The sequence below is a fragment of the Pongo pygmaeus genome, chromosome 19 (assembly GCF_028885625.2).
Source record: "Pongo pygmaeus isolate AG05252 chromosome 19, NHGRI_mPonPyg2-v2.0_pri, whole genome shotgun sequence".
NCBI lineage: Eukaryota > Metazoa > Chordata > Mammalia > Primates > Hominidae > Pongo > Pongo pygmaeus.
Window position 1 is genome coordinate 76,876,265 of NC_072392.2, and position 22,104 is coordinate 76,898,368.

The 22,104-nt window shown below is 48.6% G+C and overlaps 2 protein-coding genes across 3 annotated transcripts; one reads left to right on the plus strand and one right to left on the minus strand.

Annotated features, from left to right (window-relative positions):
- Positions 1-12,864, minus strand: DUSP3 (dual specificity phosphatase 3). The gene is made up of 3 exons (XM_054457777.2): positions 12,630-12,864; positions 8,526-8,752; positions 1-3,694 (listed from the first exon to the last, which is right to left on the minus strand). Exons 1-3 carry the CDS (start codon positions 12,752-12,754, stop codon positions 3,489-3,491), a joined length of 558 nt encoding a protein of 185 aa, XP_054313752.1. The 5' UTR covers positions 12,755-12,864; the 3' UTR covers positions 1-3,488.
- A 1,254-nt stretch (positions 12,865-14,118) lies between these two features.
- CFAP97D1 (CFAP97 domain containing 1) lies at positions 14,119-18,713 on the plus strand. Of its 2 annotated transcripts, XM_054457778.2 has the most exons (6): positions 14,119-14,427; positions 14,960-15,030; positions 15,624-15,742; positions 17,045-17,168; positions 17,702-17,758; positions 18,247-18,713. In XM_054457778.2, exons 1-5 carry the CDS (start codon positions 14,304-14,306, stop codon positions 17,756-17,758), a joined length of 495 nt encoding a protein of 164 aa, XP_054313753.1. In that variant the 5' UTR covers positions 14,119-14,303; the 3' UTR covers positions 18,247-18,713. The 2 variants fall into 2 exon arrangements, with proteins under 2 accessions (XP_054313753.1, XP_054313754.1); XM_054457779.2 differs by lacking the exon at positions 17,045-17,168 and having other exon boundaries at positions 14,255-14,427.
- Positions 18,714-22,104: the final 3,391 nt, after the last annotated feature.

Below are 22,104 nucleotides of genomic sequence, written 5' to 3' on the forward strand. Positions count from 1 at the left end.
TTTGTAATGTAAGACATTTATTTTGGCTAAAGTTTTGGTGTTTTAACACTGATTTGTGATACAATGGACATTAAACTTCCTTTAAAAAAGAAAAAAACAATTTGGTAGCTCTCCCTTTTCTGTCCAGAAAAATTCACTCTTTCACAATCAAATTACCCTAAAATTTGGCGGAGTTAAGAGGCAACAAAAGTTAAGCTTCCAACGAATCTGTTCTCTCAACCTGAAATGTCTTCTATTTCCAATCAGGATAACACCTTGACTTGCAAGGACCATCACGGTTAGCCCTTCAGTGATTCCTGATAACAGTTCTGTGAAAAAGAACATTTCCTGCGAGAAAAGCTCATGTCTTCATATTGAAGATCAGTGCTTTTTTTTTTTTTTTTTTTTTTTTTCTTTAAAACAGTAGCATCTTAACTTGTGGCACAAAAGGCACCAACATTCCCTTTCCGAACCATCCATCACCATGGGTGGAAGGCAGCGCCACCTGCTGGCCATCATATTATGACTCACATACCCATAATTTCCTTGCGGTGCTGAATTCCAAGTGGGGATTATTAGAGACCCCTCAGGGCCAAAAGGGACCTTAGAGGTCTTCTAGATGAGTCCTCTCATTTGTAGGTACTGGTTTCTGGATAATTCAGAGTGGCAGGGACACAGACCAGCCTGTGGAAAGGTATAGTGCTTTAAGATTGAGAAGAAAACCATTTGGCGCTCTAATTTTGCCTGGATGGCGCTCTGTCAGTCAAAGAAAGGGAACAGGTCTGGGGAGGGGGTAAGGGCACCCTGAGTTCCTGTTCCATCACTTCCCAGGCGGTAGAAGGCTGTCCAGGAACAGCTCCCATCCACAACTGGGCATGTGTTGGCTCTTACACAAGAGACTTTAATTTTACTTGAAGAACTAAGAGCTAAATCTCGTTAAGTAAATACACGGGGTTTCGGGGGTGAAGGACTATCAAGAAATCCCAAGTTATCAGCATAAAAGTAGTCCCAAAGTAAAGGCAGTAATTCTCCCAATGGCCTTTTCTCCCTCATGCCCCCACAGAGACTTTCGAGAGGTCCTACTTAGCCAGCCACACCAACCTGCTGTGTTTGCGTAAGTAGTTGTGCCTGTCCCATGGGGTGACCACTGCCTGGGCATGGGAGGGGAGCCCCAGCCCCAGCTCCCTAGCCTGTTCCAGGAGCAGAGCAGAAAGCTCTACTTCGGGGTGCTACATCCCACCTGGAGAAAGAGCTGCACATTCTAGCCTATGAGGGACCCACCCTTTTTACTTGCTTCTCCGGGGCTGGATCGAGGGCAGGTGCAGTACACCTGGAAATCCCAGGGAGCCCCCTTCTTGAGAAAGAGTATCGTATGAAAGAATCCAGCTTCAGGGAGCAGCAAATCCAAAATCTTGCCCAGCTCCACCTTATGGAGCTGGACAACCCTGGGGGCCAGGCCCTTAATCATTCTGAACCTCAGTTCCTTTTTTTAAAAAGGTCACAATACAAGAACAAGCTCTACTAACTTTATAGGGTTATTGTGAGGCTCAAGTTAGATTAAGTTGGAAGGCTACCTGGAAGCTGTGCAGTGAGGTACCCAGTTTAGAGGATGGCCATTTCACTTAGGTGGGTTTATCTGGACATCTTTTTCACTATCTGGAGAAGAAGACACATACTGCTTGTTCAGGGCTGCTGTGGTCGCAGAGAAAAGCGGACAGCAAATGACCAGGGTGGGCAGGGCTGCTCCTGTGTGATCAGAGACCTTCACAGCCGGGAGTGAGGCCTTACGCCACACCTGCTTCTCCGTGTCCCAGCCAGGAGCTCCTGGCCAACTCTGAAAAAGGCACATTCCCTACCTTGGCATATTAACACTGCCTGAATTTCAATGTAAAACTGAGTTGTAAATAGTCAACAAAAGTCCCTGATATTTCTTTCATTTTAGGTAAGACTCCTTCACAAGGCCTTGCAAGTGATCCTACCATGAATTCAGTCTTCTGGGAGCGTGACACACCCACCAGAACAATGCCCTATATATATTTGGTGCTCAAAAAAGTGTTTAATTTCTTAAACTTTTATCAGACACCTATGTGCAAGGTGCTGGGGGCGTGGCTGAGGACCTTCTCTTTGCCCAGAGTGACCCTGAAGATAAATAGCATCACAATCACTTTCCATAATAACAATAATGTAAAATCCTAACAAGACTGTGTTTAAAACAAAACTCTTATATTCTGGCAAATGTGCACACACATGTGAGGGCTAGTGCATTCCAATATCATCCTCTGAAAGTCTTTTGAAAGGTTTATCGTGTTTGGTTTTTTTTGCTCTACCAATAAAGGATCGATTTGGACACTCCTCCATGTCTCATGTCTGCCTGGCTGAGTCACTTCAGGGATCCCGTGCTGGCACCAGAGAGCTGTAAGAGCGACTTGCAATGGGCAGGGTGTGTGCCTGGGACCTTTCACTTCCCTGCTCGTCTTCTGGCCGCCTTTCTGAGAGGCACACCCCCCACACACACCCATGCACGCACGCTGTAATTGGCCAACTTCCTCCTTCTGTTCTTGGAATAGCAACCGAGACAAAAAGCAGTTAGCACGAGTGGCTTGGGCTTGCCAACACTATAATTCAGGACAAAACCCTTGTAATTCTCCAAATGGTGGGGTTTTTAAATAGGTTGGACTTCAACACCCTGTTTTCTAAAAAAGAAAAAAAAAAAAAGCATGCCCAAGGCATTGCTCTTCTCAAAAATGAAGTGACTGAGATAAGATCGAAGGGAAATATTCCAGAGCAGCAGATTCTGAACTCAAGGCTTCCAAAGATTCACATTTTGAAAACTCTATGGATTTAGGAGGGTTCTCCAGGTTTGCCCACACAAGGCCTCTTTGTGTAGGGACCATTCATCCTAAGGAAATCATTCAAATGCAGCCTTGCTGTGGGAATCTCCATCCACTAATAACTGACAGACACCCCCGCCCCAGCTTCAGACCTCAAGACGTGAGACGGCTGCCTATGCACAGGGTGTGGAAGGCTGTGGGGACAGTGCGGGGCACAGACGTGGTGGGGAGAGTGGCCTGCATTTGCATAGTTCCTTTACTAGGGCTCAAGGTGTTGAGGTCCCCACTCAAGAGAGGATTCGGGAGTTGGGGAAGGGAGGTCATGAGGGACCTCTGTGAGCGTCCTAGGCCTTACACTTCCACACACCTCCTGCCCTGGGCCATCGGGAAGCATGCAGGCCACAGGCCTTCCCCCTCTGAGCCCCCATCTCAGGGAAAAGACATCGTAAGTTACAGAAACAGGACAACTGGGGAGCAAGGACGCCCCCCTTGGCAAGCTTCTTTATGTGCTCCCCAGGGTGGGGAAAGTGGCCCAGGACTGTGTTGGGACAGACTTGTAGACAAGTGCCTTGTGATGCTGGGAGCAGGGTACAGTGTGTTTCCTAAACATGGCAGCTCGGGACACCTTTGCCCACGGCCTCCCCCGTGGACCTCTCGAGCAGAGGCATCGGGGGTGCCCTAGGGTTTCAACTTCCCCTCCTTGGCTAGTCTGTCATTGAGTTGGCAGAGCTGGGCCAGGAAGCCATCGTTGGGGCCGATCTCACGGTTCTGCCTCACGATGCTCAGGGCAGACTTGACGTCCATCTTCTGCCGCATCATGAGGTAGGCGATAACTAGCGTTGGGGAGCGGCTGTAACCTTCCCGGCAGTGGACGAGCACCCGGCCTGTAAGAAACAGGGGAGACGCCGTGAGCTGGGGGCGTCCCATCACACCATGGCGTTGGTCAAGACTCTTCCGTGAAGTGCCACTTAAAAGCACAATGTCATGCCACTGTGTGCCCACCAGAATGGCTAAAATGAAAAGGATGGAAAACCCAAAGTGCTGGTGAAGATATGGGGCAACTAGAACTCTTCTGCGTGGCTGGGGGAGCTGGGGCGTGAATTGGCACAACCACTTTGGAAAGCTGTGCGGCACGGCGGTATCTCCTCAAGCTGAACACGTGCATCCCCTCTGGCCCAGCAATCCCACTCCCAGGCCCAGGTCCAATAGAGATATGCATTCACATTCACAGACATGGGCCAGAATGTTCATAGGCAGCACTGTACATCATGGCCCGCAGTTAGAAACCCCCAAAGGCCCATCCACAGTAGAAAGGATAAATACAAAGAATGACCAGCCTGTCACTTAGCAGAAGCAACACGGAGGCAGCACACACATATGAGGTGGATGAGCCCACAGAGTAGGAAAGTGGGCAAAACCCATCTGTGCTGTCAGAAGCCTGCAAGGGGCTGGGCACAGTGGCTCACGCCTGTAATCCCAGCACTTTGGGAGGCCAAGGTAAGTGGATTACGAGGTCAGGAGTTCGAGACCAGACTGGCCAACATAGTGAAACCCTGTCTCTACTAAAGATACAAAAAAATAGCCGGGTGTGGTGGCGTGAGCCTATAATCCCAACTACTCAGGAGGCTGAGGCCAGAGAATTGCTTGAACCCAGGAGGCAGAGGTTGCGGTGAGCTGAGATTGTGCCATTGTACTCCAGCCTGGGTGACAGAGCGAGACTGTCTCAAAAAAAAAAAAAAAAAGCCTGCATGGCAGAGGCCCTGGGAGCTGGGGATGGGGGTGGTGGAGCATAGAGAGTGGGGGTGCTTTCCAGGGTACTGGTAGTGTTTTGCTTCTTTTTTTTTGAGATGGAGTTTCGTTCTTGTTGCCCAGGCTGGAGTGCAGTGGCGTGATCTTGGCTCACTTCAACCTCTGCCTCCCAGGTTCAAGCAATTCTCCTGCCTCAGCCTCCTAAGTAGCTGGGACTACAGGAGCATGCCACCATGCCCAGCTAATTTTTTTGTATCTTTTAGTAGAGATGGGGTTATTTTAACATAGTGTGTGTGTGCGTGTGTATATATATATATATATATATAAATAGACACCATCTCTCAATATCCACAGGGCAGATTAGTTCCAGGACCTCCTGCCGATACCCAAATCCACAGATGCTCAAGTCCCTGATTATAAAATGACATCATATATGCAAATAACCTCTGCACAGCAAATCCTCCCCTATACTTTAAATCATCTCCAGATGACTTATGATACCCAAGACAATGTAAACATTTATTAGATTGTATCATCTAGAGAATAATGACAAGAAAAAAAAGTCTGTACATGTTCAGTACAGACATAACATCTTTTTATGTTGTTTTCAATATTTTTCAGACTGCAGTTAGTTGAATCCACAGATGTGAACCCACGGATATGGAGGACCAACTGTATATTCTATTGGTTCTGTTTTTTCTAGAGAATCCTGACCAATACACTGGTTATTAACTCATGATCCACCTAACCTCAAGGTGCCTCAGTTTTCTTATCTGGCCAATAGTACCCATTGCACAAGGTGGTTAGAAGATTAAAGGAGATGACACATGAATCCTCTAGGTTAGCACCTGGCATCCATGTGCACTCAATAAATGTTACCCAATACTGGGCAACCTCTGATGGCACCTAGTACACCCTCAACTACAGCAGCCCTGGTCCTGTGTCATTGCCAGACATGCGCAGATCGACTTTTCTCTCCCAGAGGATGAATTCTTTAAGAGCAAGAAATGGCCGGACATGGTGGCTCACACCTATAATCCCAACACTTTGGGAGGTCGAGGTGGGTGGATCCCCTGAAGTCAGGAGTTCAAGACCATCCTGGCCAACATGGCGAAACCCCGTCTCTACTAAAAATATAAAAAATTAGCTGGGCATGGTGGCACACGCCTGTAATCCCAGGTACTCAGAAAGCTGAGGCAGGAGAATCACTTGAACCTGGGAGGTGGAGGTTGCAGTAAGCTGAGATTGAGCCACTGCATTCCAGCCTGGGTGACAAGAGCGAGACTCCGTCTCAAAAAAAAAAAAGGCAAGAAATGTGGGGCATTGATTTTTGGATGCGTTACAATCTCTAGCATACACTATGTGCTCAATAAATATTCGCTGATTAGCTGAGTGAATTATTACCTACTACCACCTCTGTAAGGCCATTGTTTGGCAAGGAATCTGCTCGCCCAGAGTCCAACAGAGTCTCTTCTGCTCCTATCACCCTACCCCCAAAAACACCACTCTATTTTCCCAATGCCTTCCAAATCAGGAAGCAGGAGTCCTCCACTTTCTTGCCCATTCACCCTCTGGCCTGTATGCCCGAAATATTCAGAGTGGGGCTTCCCCTGCCCCACCCTAGGAATGAGACCCTCTGCAGAGCAGCCACCTTACCATCTAGAACATACTCTGCATGCCCAGTGCACACAGAGCCTACTGGGAAAGGGGCCAGTTCAACCTCCCATTCCTCTAGGCTCAGCCCAGATGCCACCTCCTCCATGAAGCTGTTTTCCCAGCTGGAAGTGACTGCTCCCTCTTGAGCACCCTCAGCCATCCCACCCAGCTCTCAGTGATGGGTCCCTGGGCCCCACACACTGTCGGAGGCCAGCATGTTTCTGTAGACTCACTTTGCCATTCATTCTTAGAAGCATTTATACTTGGCATTAGAGCCCACGGAATTCTTCATCACTTGCTCATTAATCATTTGCAGTGTACCTACTATGTGCCTCATGCTACATCAGGTGCTAAGGAGACAGACAAGGAACAAAGTGGACCCAGCCTGAGGACAGGCTTCATGGAAGAGAGGACACCATGCCAAGGACACGGTGGAGTTTGCCAGAGGAAGGGGTAGGGAGAGGCAGAGAGAACTTTTCAGACTGAAGACCCAGCACACCTGGACTGAGACAGGTCAAAAAAAGGGCATGTTCCTAGTTGTTTGGAAAGAGGAAACAAAGTCAGAGAGCTTGAAATTCCCTGAATGAATAACCAATTGCTATTACATGAGAATAACAAAATCCTTCCCCTTCGCCCAGCCTATGTTTACACAGGGTGAGGAACTCAGTACAGCTGGAGTGGAGGGGGTGAGCAGGGTCGGGGGGTGACAGTGACCAGAAAGGACCATGAGGGGGCCTGTAAGCAAAGTCTGCAGATACTCCGCAGTAAAGCTTCTCTCTGAGCCCTGAGCGTTCACTGTCCAGTGGTCTAGAAAATTCTGTTTACTGGAAATCATTCAGACAGTGAGCCTGCTGGGCCCAAGAATCATCAGTGTAGTAGAGCCAAGGCTGTTCACACCTCATGGGGGTCCCCTCCGCTGGGAGGGTTTGGGGTGTGGAGGGAGGAAGAGGTAAAGGGAGGAGCTGAGAGAAACAGCTAAAAGCAGAAAGGGAGAAAGGGCAAGTGGCCCAGCCTGCTCAGCTGATGTCTGCTTTGTGGCCTTCTAGGGTTTCTTGCTGGAATGCCTTGGTGACTGCCAGCGCCTTGGTAGTTCTCCTTCAGTCTTATCTTATATTTGGGGGCTACAGGAAGTGTTTTGTAAGTGGCTGAAAGATTTGGCCAGGGGGGCTGTGGTTTGCTGACTGCCTACCTAAGCCGACCACAGCTACCCCTTTTCTCCTTGCCAAGCAGTCACGTGAATCTCTAGCCAATGAGATGTGAGTGGTGTTTCTGGGAAATGTTTTACTTGTTCTTAAAGAGAGAGACCGGGCATGGTGGCACGTGCTTGTAGTCCCAGCTACTCAGGAGGCTGAGGTGAGAGGATTGCTTGAGCCCAGGAGTTGGAGACCAGTCTAGACAACATAGCAAGACCCTGTCTCTTTAAAAAAGAGAGAGAGAGTGGCCAGGCGCGGTGGCTCATGCCTGTAATCCCAGCACTTTGGGAGGCCGAGGGAGGTGGATCACCTGAGGTCGGGAGTTGGAGACCAGCCTGACCAACATGGTGAAACCTCATCTCTACTAAAAATACAAAATTAGCCAGGCGTGGGGGCACATGCCTGTAATCCCAGCTACTTGGGAGGCTGAGGCAGGAGAATCGCTTGAACCTGGGAGGTGGAGGTTGCGGTGAGCCAAGATCGTGCCATTGCACTTCAGCCTGGGCAACGAGAGTGAAACTCCATCTCAAAAAAAAAAAAGAGAGAGAGAGAGAAGAGGAAAAAAAAAGTAGGAAGAGATGGCTGCAGTGCCTCATCTGCTGTACTTTGTCCTGCTTGGATGTGGTGACCGGATCCCATCTTGGGACCATGACGGGAGCACCCAACACTGAGGTGGCAGAAGAGAGAAAGGGAAAGGGCCTGGTCCAGATGCCACCATGGAGCTGCTGAATCAAGCAGCCCCTTAATCAACCAGCCCCATGCTCCTTCACCTCAGGACTTCTTGCCATGCACATTAACACATTAACACATCTTCCTCACCGTTACAGCTGTTTGAATGGGGGATGTGTAAGCAACCGGAAACCAACCTCTAGCCAAAGTACAATCAAACGCAAGGACCCTGGGGCTGCCACGGTGTGAATGAGTTGCACATCCTCTGACACATGGGGCCACTTGACAGGCAGCCAGGTGAGCAGAGAGAGACCTACAGCTCTGTCATTCACCCCAGAAGATGGGAAACAAGGGGGTTTCCAAGAAGAGACCTGTTGTGGGCCTGTTTTCCGGAGGGACAGTCCAGTCAGAGCTGCCTCCCATCTTTTCCTGGTGGGAGGTCCCTTACCATTCTTTTGAGCCAAAGCCTGGTCAATGAAGTCGGCAGCCCTTTCAAAGTAAGCGCTGAGATTGAACTCCTGTGTGTCGTTGGCCTTGATGCCCAGGTATGTGATGCCGGAGTCCTTGTAGAAGTTGGCATTGGTGTTGACGTGCATGAAGGACCTGCCCTCAGCCGCGTTCAGCACATGGGTGATGCCTAGTTTCTGCAGCTTGGGGATATCCTGAGCCACAGACCTGGACAGGAGACAGTGGTGGGGATGATTAACCAACCAAATGGCAACCCCAGGGGGAGGAAGATGGAGAAGGATTTAAGCCTCTTGGCAAAGCAAAGAAACCCTCCATGCTCTGGCCCCTGCCAGCTTCTCCTGCCTCATCTTATTACCTCTTCCCTCACTCTGGCCATATAGAATTGCCAGCAGCTTCCCCAAATAGACTGGTGGTTTCACAGCCATGCTGTCCCCTCTGTCTGGAATGCTCTTGCCCACCTTCTCTGGAGAAATGTGCCCTCTCATCTTTCACACCCTCTGCAGTGTTTGTCTCCCCTCCATTCCATTTGGCCCCATGTTCCCTAAGCTGTGGTGGGGGTGTACATAGCCAACTGGTTACAAATGGGCTCTGGGACCAGACTAACTGGGTCTGCATCCAGCCCAGGTACTAGCCAGGCAACCTTAAGCAAGCCATTTAACCTTTCTGTGCCTCAGTTTCCCTCTCTGTAAAATGGGGATAACAGTGCCTTCTCCTTGAGGTTGTTATGAGTATTAAATGGGCTATTCCGTTGACAGAGCCAGACACGGTAGTGAGCACTATGATTCTAATGCTTGATTGTGCTTCTGTGTTTAGACATCCAGGCTGTGAGCTCCTTGAGAGAGGAACCATGTCTGCTTAAAGTCTGTTTCCCCACCATCTGCTATAGCACCTGCTACATAGTAGGTGCTGAATAAATAAGCGGTGAATAAGTGCAGAAGAATAAATTTGTCACGTGCCAGGCAGCCCCCTCCCTGCCCCCAGAGGGATCCTACCTGCCACATTCCACTGGCTACATTTCCAAAGCTCTTTTGGGTGATTTAGTACTTGGGGAGTAAGTGGCCCCAACAGAACTATGGGAGGTTACAAAATAATTTATCTAAGGTCGGGTGCGGTGGCTCACACCTGTAATCCCAGCACTCTGGGAGGCCGAGGCAGGTGGATCACCTGAGGTCAGGAGTTCGGGACCAGCCTGGCCAACATGGTGAAACCCCATCTCTACTAAAAATACAAAAGTGAGCTGGGTGTGGTGGTACATGCCTGTAATCCCAGCTACTCTGGAATTACAGAGGCTGAGACAGGAGAATCACTTGAACCCGGGAGGTGGAGGTTGCAGTGTGCCGAGATTGTGCCATTGCACTCTAGCCTGGGTGACAGAGTGAGACTCCGTCTCGAAAAATAAAATAAAATTAAATTAAAATTAAAATAATAATTGGTCTGAATGGTGAAAAGGCCCCTTTATTTCATCTCACAAAACATCCCAGTCCAAATGGCAGTTTATACTTTATAAAATGCCACCTCCTATGTGATCTTGTTTGCCCACTGCGAGCAGCCCTGTGAGGAACAAGGATGGCAATATCCCTGCTTAACAGAGCTGGAACTCAGGCCCAACAGGATGGGCAGAGGGACGGGCACAGGCCCCATGTGCTGCTGGTGGCAGATCTGCGAGAAGACCTCCTTTCTCCCGACATCCAGCCCTGCTCTATCTTCCACCTCACTCTGCCCCTCATGCCCACATCTGCTGCAAAACTCCCAAGGCCTGGCACATGTGGCTCACACAGGCTCTGGCTCTGCCTTGTGAGGACGTTGCTGCGGCCCCGATTTTGTTAAGGGGATGGAGCCCAAGTCCTCTTGGTGCTTGGTGCTTACTGGTCCTCCCTGTTGAGGAACCCCCACACCCCTGGCCAAGTCAAGGTCAGAGGTGCTTAGAGGGCAAGGGATGTATTTTCTACAGTGGCCATCAGCAATTGCCACTCTGGCGACACCAGACGTGTACAACCTTGGTTTCCACTTGGGAAGTGATGACAGCTGAAAGGCCAAGCTGCCCAAGCAAGTGGGATTCCTGAGGCTAACAAGGCCTGCCTGCTGCTTGGGGCAAGAGGAAGGGTGTCTCTAGAGCTTTCCAATTCCTGAAGCCTTTGGCTGACACTGTGGGACTCTGTTTATTCCTGCTTAGGACACCGCACAAGACTGTGAAGCAGTGGCTGATAGAAAAAAACACTTTGAAGAGTCACTCCCATTCATCTCCCTTCTCTAATACTTTTTTTTTTCTTGAGATGGAGTTTCACTCTTGTTGCCCAGCTGGAGTGCAATGGTGCGATCTTGGCTCACTGCAACCTCCACCTCCCGGGTTCAAATGATTCTCCTGCCTCAGCCTCCCGAGTAGCTGGGATTACAGGCACTGGCCACCATGCCCAGCTAATTTTTGTATTTTTAGTAGAGACAGGGTTTCACCACGTTGGTCAGGCTGGTCTCGAACTGCTGACCTCAGGTGATCCGCCTGCCTCGGCCTCCCAAAGTGCTGGGATTACAGGCGTGAGCCATCGCGCCAGGCCTCTAATACTATTAATAATTCAACATTCAAAAAATGTACTATTATCATTATTACTATCCCTACTATGAATGAACATTGTACAGTGCCTGACATAAAGCAGGTGCTCAGACTGCTGAATGAATGATGGAATGGATGAGAACTGTCCCCATGAGGCTGGGGCCTGATGGACCCCTTCTAGTTCCACGATGACCCCCATTTCTGTGGCAGTCCTTGGCAGGCTAAACAGCAGGTCATAGTGGAGGTCAGGAAATACATACATGAACAAGACATTGACCCTGTCCTTGTAGTCCCTCACACACTCTGAGCCACCATTTCCTCCTCTGTAAAACGGGAGGAGGGTTAGTTTTGAGTTTTCAACATGCCATTCTTGGGCTGAGCCATGAAGCTTAGGATTTTGGTAACTGGGTCCTCAGAGTCTCATGAAAATCCAACCTGAGCCTTTCCAAGGCTGTACAGGCATGCTAATCTATTCTTTCTTGTGGCTCCTGTTTCACATCTCAGAATGTTAACACTGGTTCTCTCCTGCTGATTAGACATTCTTACTAGAAAAAAATTTTTAAATTTAAATTAAAAAAAAAAATTTCTTACTGGCGGGGTGCGGTGGCTCACGCCTGTAATCCCAGCAATTTTGGAGGCCGAGGCGGGCGGATCGCGAGGTCAGGAGTTTGAGACCAGCCTGGCCAAGAGACCAGCCTGGCCAATATGGTGAAACCCCGTCTCTACTAAAAATACAAAAATTAGCCAGGCGTGGTGGTGGGTGCCTGTAATCCCAGCTACTCGGGAGGCTGAGGCAGGAGAATTGCTTGAACCCAGGAGGCAGAGGTTACAGTGAGCCGAGATCTCGCCATTGCACTCCAGCCTGGGTGACAGAGACCGGGGGTGAAAGGTCAAGAGCCTTTTCCAGGTGGTGGCTCAGGTCCTTAGTGGGGTTATCACTGGACCGTTCCAGAATCTCCTGTAAATCAAACCACATCTGGAAGGTGGGGGGCCTGGAAATCCTGGCCCAGCTCCCCGGACTCGCTCGTTGGGGGTGTTTAGGTTCCCTGATCCGGGACTGCCGGGCCGGGAAAATTCCATGCCCGAATTGTGACGTCGGCCCGTTGCCATGGCGGCGAAGGCAGACATTCCGCGGTGACCTCACTGCAGAACCAGGCAGCTGTCACATGACGCGCGGGCAGGAGACCGGCCGGGCGACCGAGGGCCACCTGTTAAGTGAACATGGTAGCCCCAACCCCGCCCAAGGCCAAGCCCCAAGCAGGTGGCTGCTGAGGACCCGGGCAGGCGCCCCCCGGGCTCCGTGCACCCCGCCACGGGGAAGGGCCGCGCCCGGCCAGGCAGGGTTCCAGTTCCTTGGCCCCACGCGCGGGAGTAGGCGTCGACTCCAGCCCCCTCCCAAGCCCCCGCTGTGGCTCCCGGACGGGCGATCGCGCCCGGGCTCCCCCAACCCAAGACTCGCGACACCCCGACCCCAGCCTCGGGTGGGCGGGGCGTCCCGAGAGGGACGGCGGGGCAGGGCTCGCGAAGGGGACTCACGCGTTGCCCACGTAGATCCGCGGGGTGACCTCGTTGCAGGGCTGGCTCGGGAGGCTGTAGCAGCCGCTGCCGTCCGAGAGCAGGTCGTTGAGATCCTGCACCGAGAGCTCGAACGAGCCCGACATGGCGGCGGCGGGGCCCTGCACGCCCGGCAGTAGCAAGCGAGGCGGAGAGCGGCGGGTCAGCTGGGCGGGGGCTCGCGCCGGGAGCCGCCCCGTCCCGCCCCTGGGGCGGGCCCGCCGGGCTCCGGGAGCTGCGGAGCGCGGGCGCCGTGACGCGGCGGCCCCGCGCGCCACTCCTGGGCGCGTCCCGGGGGGAAGACGCCACCGCCCTCGAGTCTCAGGTGTCCTCGCCCCATCCCGGTCCAGGCCGTTTGTGTATCTTTGTAAACTGGGAAGCGCGGTAACTTCCTTCCCTGAATTAAATGCAGGGCCCAATAAACATTTCTGTGGCGGGGGTACACCTAGGGGTCGCTTCAGTCTTTCAGGATTACACGGACCGCCGGGTTCGGCTCGTGAGTGGCTGCCTGCTGTGGAGGCACCACCCAGGCGCTTGACAGAATCCCCGTCCCAGCCCAGCCCTGCTGGATCGGAGTGGACATTTTACGGACCCCAGGAAGTCCCTACGAAGGTCAAAGTCTAAGAAGCCCTACTCTGGGGCGCATCTGCTTTCAACATTCATTGTCAGTCATCGCCGTGCTTAAAAGCAGTCAGGTTTGGAATTCTGAGGAATTACTTAACCTGAGCCTGTTTGCAGAAAAAAAAAAAAAAAAAAAAGTGGGGGGGGATAGTAATAGTACCTAATTCTAAGGTTGCTGGAAGGGTTAAACGTGACATTCAAAGAAGGCACCCAGCACTGCATGGCAAGCACTCAATAAGTGTTGGTCCATCAACAAATGCGTTGAGCACCCAGTGGGTGCTATACCCTGTGCTGGGGTGGAGATAAATCAGACTCCTGCAGCCCTTCCTGGAGCAGATGCCAGCCCACCATAAGCCACTCAGCATTTCCTGAACTCCCAGTAAGTACAAAAGATAGTCTCTGTACTGGAGGAAAGCCGCCCTCCCCTACTGCCATGAAAAACTGGCACTTCCCTTCCTGCAAAAGGGCAAATTTGGCCTTGAATTCAGGAACCCCACATCCTGAGCCTAGCCCTGCCACCAACTTTGTTCTTGAGTAACATTGCTGCTGCTGTGGCCTTCAGTTTCCTCATTTGCAAAAGGAATTGGATCAGATTATCATTAGGGTCAACTTTCTCCTCCCCCGAAACTTGTGGTCTTGCACCTTCAGGGGAGCTGTTGCAGTGGAGACTACTTAGCTGATAGCCCAAGATGTGTAACCAAGGCTGGAATTTCTGTATCCCTCACCCCACCCCGTGCCTGCCCACCCCTCCCAGTGCACCACTTCTTTCCTTCTGGTGTTGGCTGGCAGCATCTGCATTCTAAGCAGGTGGGAAAGCTTTCGAGTTCCTTGACCTTCATCTTGACTTGAGCCTAGGTTAGCATTAAAAACACAAGCCCAGAGGCAGCCAGCCATGCTCTGCTGCTCCTACTCCCTTCCCGGGACCTGTCCCTGATGTCATAACTGGGTAACTATGACAGCTTGTCATGGGGACAGCTAGGCACGTCACACAGGAGTCTGGGTACCTCATTTCTGAAGTGAGACTAGGAAGAGAAGATGAACAATTCCCTGGATTATCTGGCCTACCCTGTTATCGTCTCTAATCACAGGCAAAGCACAACCTTCAGAAAGAAACTGGACTTTGGCCACTACGTATCTCACAAGAATAGAATACAAATAGGTATGTGGGCAGTTTGGGCTGGACACTGCTATTAGGGATTTTGGAATGGTACCCCATAAAGAGATCGACAGTAAACCAGACCAGGTCACAGCTTTGGGATGATATGGCCTTATCTGCTGAGTTTGGGGAAGAGGGCATTAACACCAATAACAAAATGTATCTTCCACCAGGGAGTTCACTGGATGGAAATACTCCTTTAAACTCCTTAAAGCCGAAGTACGTTAGAAAGAGGATAAGACTTTAGAAGCCAATAGACAGGCTAATAATATTGGAAAAAGATTGGAAGAGAGGCTCTTTCATTGGATTAAAAGGACATTTATCTCTGTAAATTTTACTTTCACTATTCTTTTGTTTCTGCTCAAAACTCTCCAGAGATGTTCATCTGATAAATCAAACCAAACTTCCTGAGTCGCATTAAGGTCCTAATTCAAAATTGTTCATTAGTCAAGGACATTGTCTGGTGCTGGTTTTCTGAGGCCGCTACTGGAATTCCTGTGATGTAACATTGTTCCCTTTTATCCCCCTTCTCTAGTGAAGCCTACTGTTGATACCAAACCTCCAGTGGCGCACACAAATCACATTTTAAAATTGAGCAAACTACAGGTATTTTTTCTTGCTGCTTGCAGATGTGCAGATGTGTTTTATTGACTTCCAGTCTGTTTCCTAAAGAGGTTCAATTTCCCAGAGCCTTCTAAATACCCATCTACTCAAAGATTTGTTAATACTCCTCCTCCCCACAAGTCACCCCCAGTCTTTTTTTTTTTTTTCCCCTGAGACGGAGTCTCGCTCTGTTGCCCAGGCTGGAGTGCACAATCTCGGCTCACTGCAACCTCCGCCTCCCAGATTCAAGCAATTCTCCTGCCTCAGCCTCTGAAGTAGCTGGGATTACAGGCATGTGGCACCATGCCCAGCTAATTTTTCATATTTTTAGTAGAGACAGGGTTTCACCGTGTTGGCCAGGATGGTCTTAGTCTCCTGACCTCGTGATCCGCCTGCCTCAGCCTCCCAAAGTGCTGGGATTACAGGCGTGAGCCACCGCGCCCAGCCGCCCAGTCTTTTAAGTTCTGCTCCCAGTCTCCACTGTGGCCTTCAATGCACCCCTTTTCCACGATCTCAGAGGAGGGGGACACTAAGTCATTGTGTGTTGGGGCAGTGCACTGATGGTGTCACCATGGTGAGGTGTGGTTTCTTACCAGGGTGAACAAAAGAAAATCAACAAAATCGAGTATGAAAACAAGCAACTGTGTCAGAAAATCGCAAATGCCCATCGTGGCCCTGCCAAGGTGGATTGCTGGAATGAATATTTTTCCAAGAGGTAATGTTCTTTGTCTTCATTTCAGTTTTGAAAAGTCAAAATTGGCTTTCCTCTTGGGTTTTAGTGTGAGGTTTTCCCAAGCCAGAGGAGTACTTAAGGGAAGTTATCTTGAGAGAGAACCAAACAGACCATGTTACACAGAATGAAAACTTTAAAAATGGGGACGTTTCTCTAGCATTAAAGAGCTTTTATTTCATCTAAGAGACTTTTCAGAGTCCTATTCAGTGTGTCACAAGAATGCACTGCCTACTTTTATAAAATGGTGGCCATGCGTCTTAGTCCATTATAGGGTGTTATAGCAAAATGCTATAAACTGGTGGCTTATAAACAACAAAAATTTATTTCTCATAGTTCTAGAGGCAAGGAAGTCCAAAGATCAAGGTGCCAGTAAATTCGGGATCTGATGAGGGCCTGCTTCATAGACAGCCATCTTTTCACTGTAACCTCACATGGCGGAAGGAGCAAGGGGGTTCTCTCAGGCTTCTTTCATAAGGACACTAATTCCATTAGGGTGATCTAATCAGCTCTCAAAGGCCCACCCCCTAATGCCATCACCTTAGTGCTTAGGATTTGAACATAAGAATTTTGGGGGACACAGGCATCTGGACCATAGCACCGTGGCTGGGGCTATGATGTGACATTGTTAAAATCAGTTCCAGAAATCTTTCCTGAACAACTGCTATGTGCTAGGTACCAGGAATAATAAAGATGAAATGAGATGTATATTTCCTTACCTCAAAGAACTCAAGGTCTTATAGGGGAGATATTTATGGAAATAATGACAATGCAGTGTGATTAGGGATACAAAAGAAGCGCATGCAAGAGAAAGAATTTGCTGGTGGGGAGGAGATGGGCAAGATGCCATTCTATATCCTGGTATATTCTGGTATAAGTTGAAAGCTGAGAGGAGTGAGGTGAGCCAAAACTTGTCACCAGCCATTTGTGATTTATCCACAGGGAGACCTTCCCCCAACCAGAAGTTCTCAATCCTGGTTTTACACTATAATCCTTGGGGAATTTTAACAAAATGTCAGTGTGCACGGTTCACCTCAGATCAATGAAGTAGAATCTTCTCATGGGCAACAGGGTTGAGGACCACTGATATAAACCTGCGAATGCGGAGCATGTTTCCCCGAGTGCAGTGTGAACCAACAGGCTGCCCCAGGGGCCTGTGGGCTCAGCAGGACAGTTTACTCCCTGCACTTAGACAGTCTGGCATTTACGATCTCATGACTTCATCTCCCCCATTCGTCAAGATGAGCATTTTCTTCTTCACCCATCTTGGGGTTTTGTGTTTTTCAGCTTAAACAGAGAAGCAAGGAACCGCGAGCTAGTGAGAATCACCATGGAAAACCAGGGCATTCTGAAGAGGCTTGTTGATCGCAAACCCCACTATGACCGCAGGGCATCTGAGATAGACTGGCAGGCACGTGGGCACTCATGTTATACTCCCAGTCACACACAGAGTTTGTCCGTGTTCAGCCTAGAGACAGTCTCAGAAAGATCCCTAAACAGCTAGAGTCAGATCACATGAAATGTAACAGTCGTTAAAAGAGAAACCATCCAAAGCAAATAAAGCTAATAGGCACAAACAATCAAACAAACAGCTAAAACAGCTTGGTAGCAAGGCTATTATGTGTCAGTTTCATAACATAACAATTATGTGTCAGTTTCAGAAAAATAATCTAGTAGCATCTTCCCTCACCCCTTAATTCATTAAGAAAGGCTGAATGTACAAGGATGAAGGGTATAAGATTCAGTCAGTATGCGGTTGGTTTGCTTCATTTAGGAATGACCCTTAAAAAGGCCAGGGGAGGGGAAACCATCTGTGGTGTTTTAAAAAACCTCCACTTACCGAATTTGGTCTTTAAATCTTTTCTAAGTCATCCCTGGGATTTAGAACTTCAGTAATAGCACCAATGCCCTGGCATTGACATAAACCAATTTTTTTCCTTCAAGAATTCAAGGCGCTATATCAGAAATACCACGAGATATCTTCTCTCCCAAAATGAATAGGTATGTCTCTCTTACTATCAAACATTGTGACCACAGCTGATACCAAAGCCCTGAGAACCCCATAAATGGTGAATGAGAGGCCCAGTTAAGGAGACAGATTTTGCTCTTCTCATATAATTTGACTAGTCCTCCATTTGGGAAACCTGGGGCTCTCTGACTTTATTTCTTCTCTCCATACAAGAAGGAAATGACATTGTCTTTTGTCATCGTCTTTGAGGCTTTGTGGGAGTCTAAGGGGAAGTGATTTGTTCCAATAAGACATAAACTGGAAGACCTGTGGCTTTAAAGTTGTGCCAAAGTTACATTCCAGGTCTCTGTCAGTATTCAAAAGTACCGGCATGTTGTCATTTTGTATTATTTAACATTATTAGTAATGACTAAGTGATTTCCCCCACCCAAGGGAGAAGGATAAATGGACATTCAGGCGTTCCAAAGAATAGTTCTGTATAATTGATGTGTCTCCTTCTCTCTTCTCCACTGAATACAAGGTTACTCACCATGGAAAAGATACAAGAGAAGGCCCTAGGATTTCTTGGCTGCTTAGAATCTCAAGACACTCCTGAGTGGCTGAATGCTCCATCTTCAGATGCTTCAATAAAGCTTGGAACATAAAATGAATAAGTTACATTTAGGGGACTCAAAGGCTTTACGTTCTCATTCCAAAATGGGGCAGACAGAAGGAAAGATGCAATGAGCATTTTTATTTGGGACTATGAAAAGAAGTTTTAACGAGAGAAAGAGAGAGAGAAATCTGAGAGAACTCTTTAAAACATACACCATCATCACCATCCCATGGAAGAAGAAAAGCTGGGGTGAGATCATCCAGCCACAAGTACAGCACTGTCAAAATGGAAAACAAAATCACATGACAACATCAACGTTCAGAAAACACAAGGAACAAATGCCATTAGTTCCTCTGTGAATACACACAATCGGAAAAGAATGCCTCATTGAAGTTTCCATGGACTCTGTTCATTTATAGGGAGCAGCAGCAGTGAAAATGTCTCAAAACATACGGTGAGACAATGTTGCAGGCCTGCTACGACTGGTCATGCTAGTTTTCAGCCCAACTATATTAGTGAGCATTTGCCAAAGAGACAAACTCAATAGGACAGAGAGAGAGAGAGTGAGAGAGAGAGGAGAGGAGAGGATTTATTTGGGGAATTGGCTCACAAGATCAGGGAAGCTAAAGAAGTCCCACCACAGGCCATCTGCAAGCTGGAGACCCTGGTGGAGCAGGGCAGACAACCCCCAAAGTGGGGCTTAGCCTGTGAGGGTTCTTGGCTTCACCCAGGAAAGAATTTAAGGGTGAGTCAGTGGTAGGGTAGAAGAAGACAGTTTTATTGAAGCAGCAGTGTTACAGCTCCGGCAGTGTTATAGCTCCATGACTGCTCCTGCAGAACAGGGCTACCCCAAAGGCAGAGAGTTTTGCAGTCATAGTTATACGTACTTTTAATTACATGTAGATTAAGGAGCGGTTTGTGCAGAAATTCTAGTGAAGGAGTAGTAATTTTTTTTTTTTTTGAGATGGAGTCTCACTCTGTCACCCAGGCTGGAGTGCAATGGTGTGATCTCAGCTCACTGCAACCTCCGCCTCCTGGGTTGAAGCAATTCTCCTGCCTCAGCCTCCCAAGTAGCTGAGACTACAGGCACGCACCACCACGCCCAGCTAATTTTTGTATTTTTAGTAGAGACGAGGTTTCACCATATTGGCCAGGCTGGTCTTGAACTCCTGACATTGTGATCCGCCCACCTCAGCCTCTCAAAGTGCTCGGATTACAGGCGTGAGCCACCATGTCCGGCCTATAGGAAAGGATAGTAATTTTTGGGTCCTTGGGTCATTGCCCTGGAAAGGGGTGATAACTCCTAGGTGTTGCTATGGTAATGGTAAACTGACATGGCACACTAGTGGGAGTGTCTTATGGAAAGCTGCTTCCACCCCTTTCCTGTTTTAGCTAGTCCTCAGTTGGATCCTGTGTCCAAGCCCCGCCTCTGGAGTCAAGGCCTGCCTCCCACCTCACTGGGATGCGGGTAGCATGGCTTGGTCCAAGCCCAAAAATCTCAGAACCAAGAAGAAGGTGGTGTAACTCTCAGTTCGAGGCCAAAGGCTGAGAACCCACAAGGGGGACAAGGGTGCTGGTGTGAGTCTTGGAGTACAAAGGCCAAGGAGCCTAGAGTTGTTGTCCCAGAACAGGAGAGGAAGAGTGTATTCTAGTTCCAGTAGATAGATTGACATATTCGCCTCTTGCCTGTTTTTGTTCTCTCTGAACCCACAACAAGTTGGATGATGCCTCTCCACATTGAGAGTGGATCTTCCCACATAGTTCACTCAGACTTACATGCTAATCTCCCTTGGAAACACTCACAGACACACCCAAAAATAATGATTTACCAGGTTTCTATTCAGTCAAGTTGGCACCTTAAATTAACCATCGCACTGACTTTTTAAACTTTCTATTTTGAAATAATGAAAATTCACAGGTAGTTACACATAAAGGAACACGGAGGCCTCCTGCACCCTTCACCCAGTCTCCACCAATGTTAGCATCTTGCATAACTGGAGTACAATATCAAAACCAGGAAACTGACATTGGGATGATGCATGGAACCTATGCAGGTTTCATCAGTTATACATGCACTCATTTTCGAACATATATGTATAGCTCCATGCGGTTTTTCCCACATGTATAGCTTTGTGTAACCACAACCACATTCGAGATACTTAAAAGCACTATTATCAAAAGACACTCTTGTGCCATCCTTTAGCCACAGTCACCTCAGACCCTCAAGCCTAACTCTTGGCAATCACAATCTGTTTTCCACCTCTCTGTTAGTTCACGGTATTATGTAAATGGCATCATGCAATGTATGTCCATCCTTTTGAGATTGGCTTTTTTCACTCAGGATAATTTCCTTGATGTTCATCCAAGTTGTGTGTGCCTTTTTATTGCTGAGTAGTATTCCATGGTATGGACGTACTACAATATATTTAACCATACATCCATCAAAGGACATTGGGGTTGTTTCTAATTTTTCAAACTATTATTATTAGTAGTAGTATTATTATTATTTTGAGATGAAGTCTCATTCTGTTGCCCAGGCTGGAGTGCAGTGGCACGATCTCGGCTCACTGCAACCTCCGCCTCCCAGGTTCAAGCAATTCTCCTGTCTCATCCTCCCAAGTAGCTGGGACTACAGGCACGTGCCACCACACCTGGCTAATTTTTTATTTTTAGTAGAGAAAGTGTGTCACCATATTGGCCAGGCTGGTCTTGAACTCCTAACCTTGTGATCCGCCTGCCTCAGCCTCCCAAAGTGCGGGGATTACAGGCGTGAGCCACCACACCTGGCCTGAATATTATACGTGAAACTGCTGTGAATATTTGTGTGCAAGGTTCTGCACAAAAATATGTTTTCTCTGGAATAAATGCCCAAGAGTACAATTGCTGTGTTGTATGGTAAGTCCAATTTTAGTTTTAAAAGGAATTACGAAACTTTCATGCGCGTCCATGTGAAGAGGCCACCAAACAAGCTTTGTGTGAGTGACATGGCTATTTATTTCACCTGGGTGCAGGCGGGCTGAGTCCGAAAAGAGAGTCAGTGAAGGGAGATAAGGGTGGGGCCGTTTTATAGGATTTGGGTAGGTGAAGGAAAATTACAGTCAAAGGAGGTTTGTTCTCTGGCGGGCAGGAGTGGGGGTCGCAAGGTGCTCAGTGGGGGAGCTTTTTGAGCCAGGATGAGCCAGGAAAAGGACTTTCACAAGGTAATGTCATCACTTAAGGCAAGGACTGGCCATTTACACTTCTTTTGTGGTGGAATGTCATCAGTTAAGGTGGGGCAGGGCATATTCACTTCTTTTGTGATTCTTCAGTTACTTCAGGCCATCTGGGTGTATACATGCAAGTCACAGGGGATGCGATGGCCTGGCTTGGGCTCAGAGGCCTGACATTCCTGCCTTCTTATATTAATAAGAAAAATAAAACAAAATAGTGTTGAAGTGTTGGGGTGGCGAAAATTTTCACGGGGTGGTATGGAGAGAGAATGGGCGATGTTTCTCATGGCTGCTTCAAGCGGGATTAGGGGCGGTGTGGGAACCTAGAGTGGGAGAGATTAAGCTGAAGGGAGGTCTTGTGGTAAGGGGTGATATTGTGGGGATGCTAGAAGAAACATTTGTCATATAGAATGATTGGTGATGGCCTGGATACGATTTTGGATGAATTGAGAAACTAAATGGAATAACAGAAGGAGAAAAACAGGTATAAAAGGTCTAAGAATTGGGACGACTCAGGATATCTGATTAGAGAGTGCCTAAGGAGATTCAGCATAGTCTTGCCAGCAAAGATTAT

Bases quoted from the DNA above. Each gene is read 5' to 3' on its own strand.
- DUSP3 (XM_054457777.2), bottom strand. From the start codon at position 12,754: ATGTCGGGCTCGTTCGAGCTCTCGGTGCAGGATCTCAACGACCTGCTC. The intron at 8,753-12,629 runs GTGAGTCCCCTT...TCTCCTGTCCAG, and splicing joins CGGATCTACGTGGGCAACGC to GTCTGTGGCTCAGGATATCC. The intron at 3,695-8,525 runs GTAAGGGACCTC...TGTTTCTTACAG, and splicing joins GGCTTTGGCTCAAAAGAATG to GCCGGGTGCTCGTCCACTGC.
- CFAP97D1 (XM_054457778.2), top strand. From the start codon at position 14,304: ATGAACAATTCCCTGGATTATCTGGCCTACCCTGTTATCGTCTCTAAT. The intron at 14,428-14,959 runs GTATGTGGGCAG...CCCCTTCTCTAG, and splicing joins CAAGAATAGAATACAAATAG to TGAAGCCTACTGTTGATACC. The intron at 15,031-15,623 runs GTATTTTTTCTT...GTTTCTTACCAG, and splicing joins TAAAATTGAGCAAACTACAG to GGTGAACAAAAGAAAATCAA.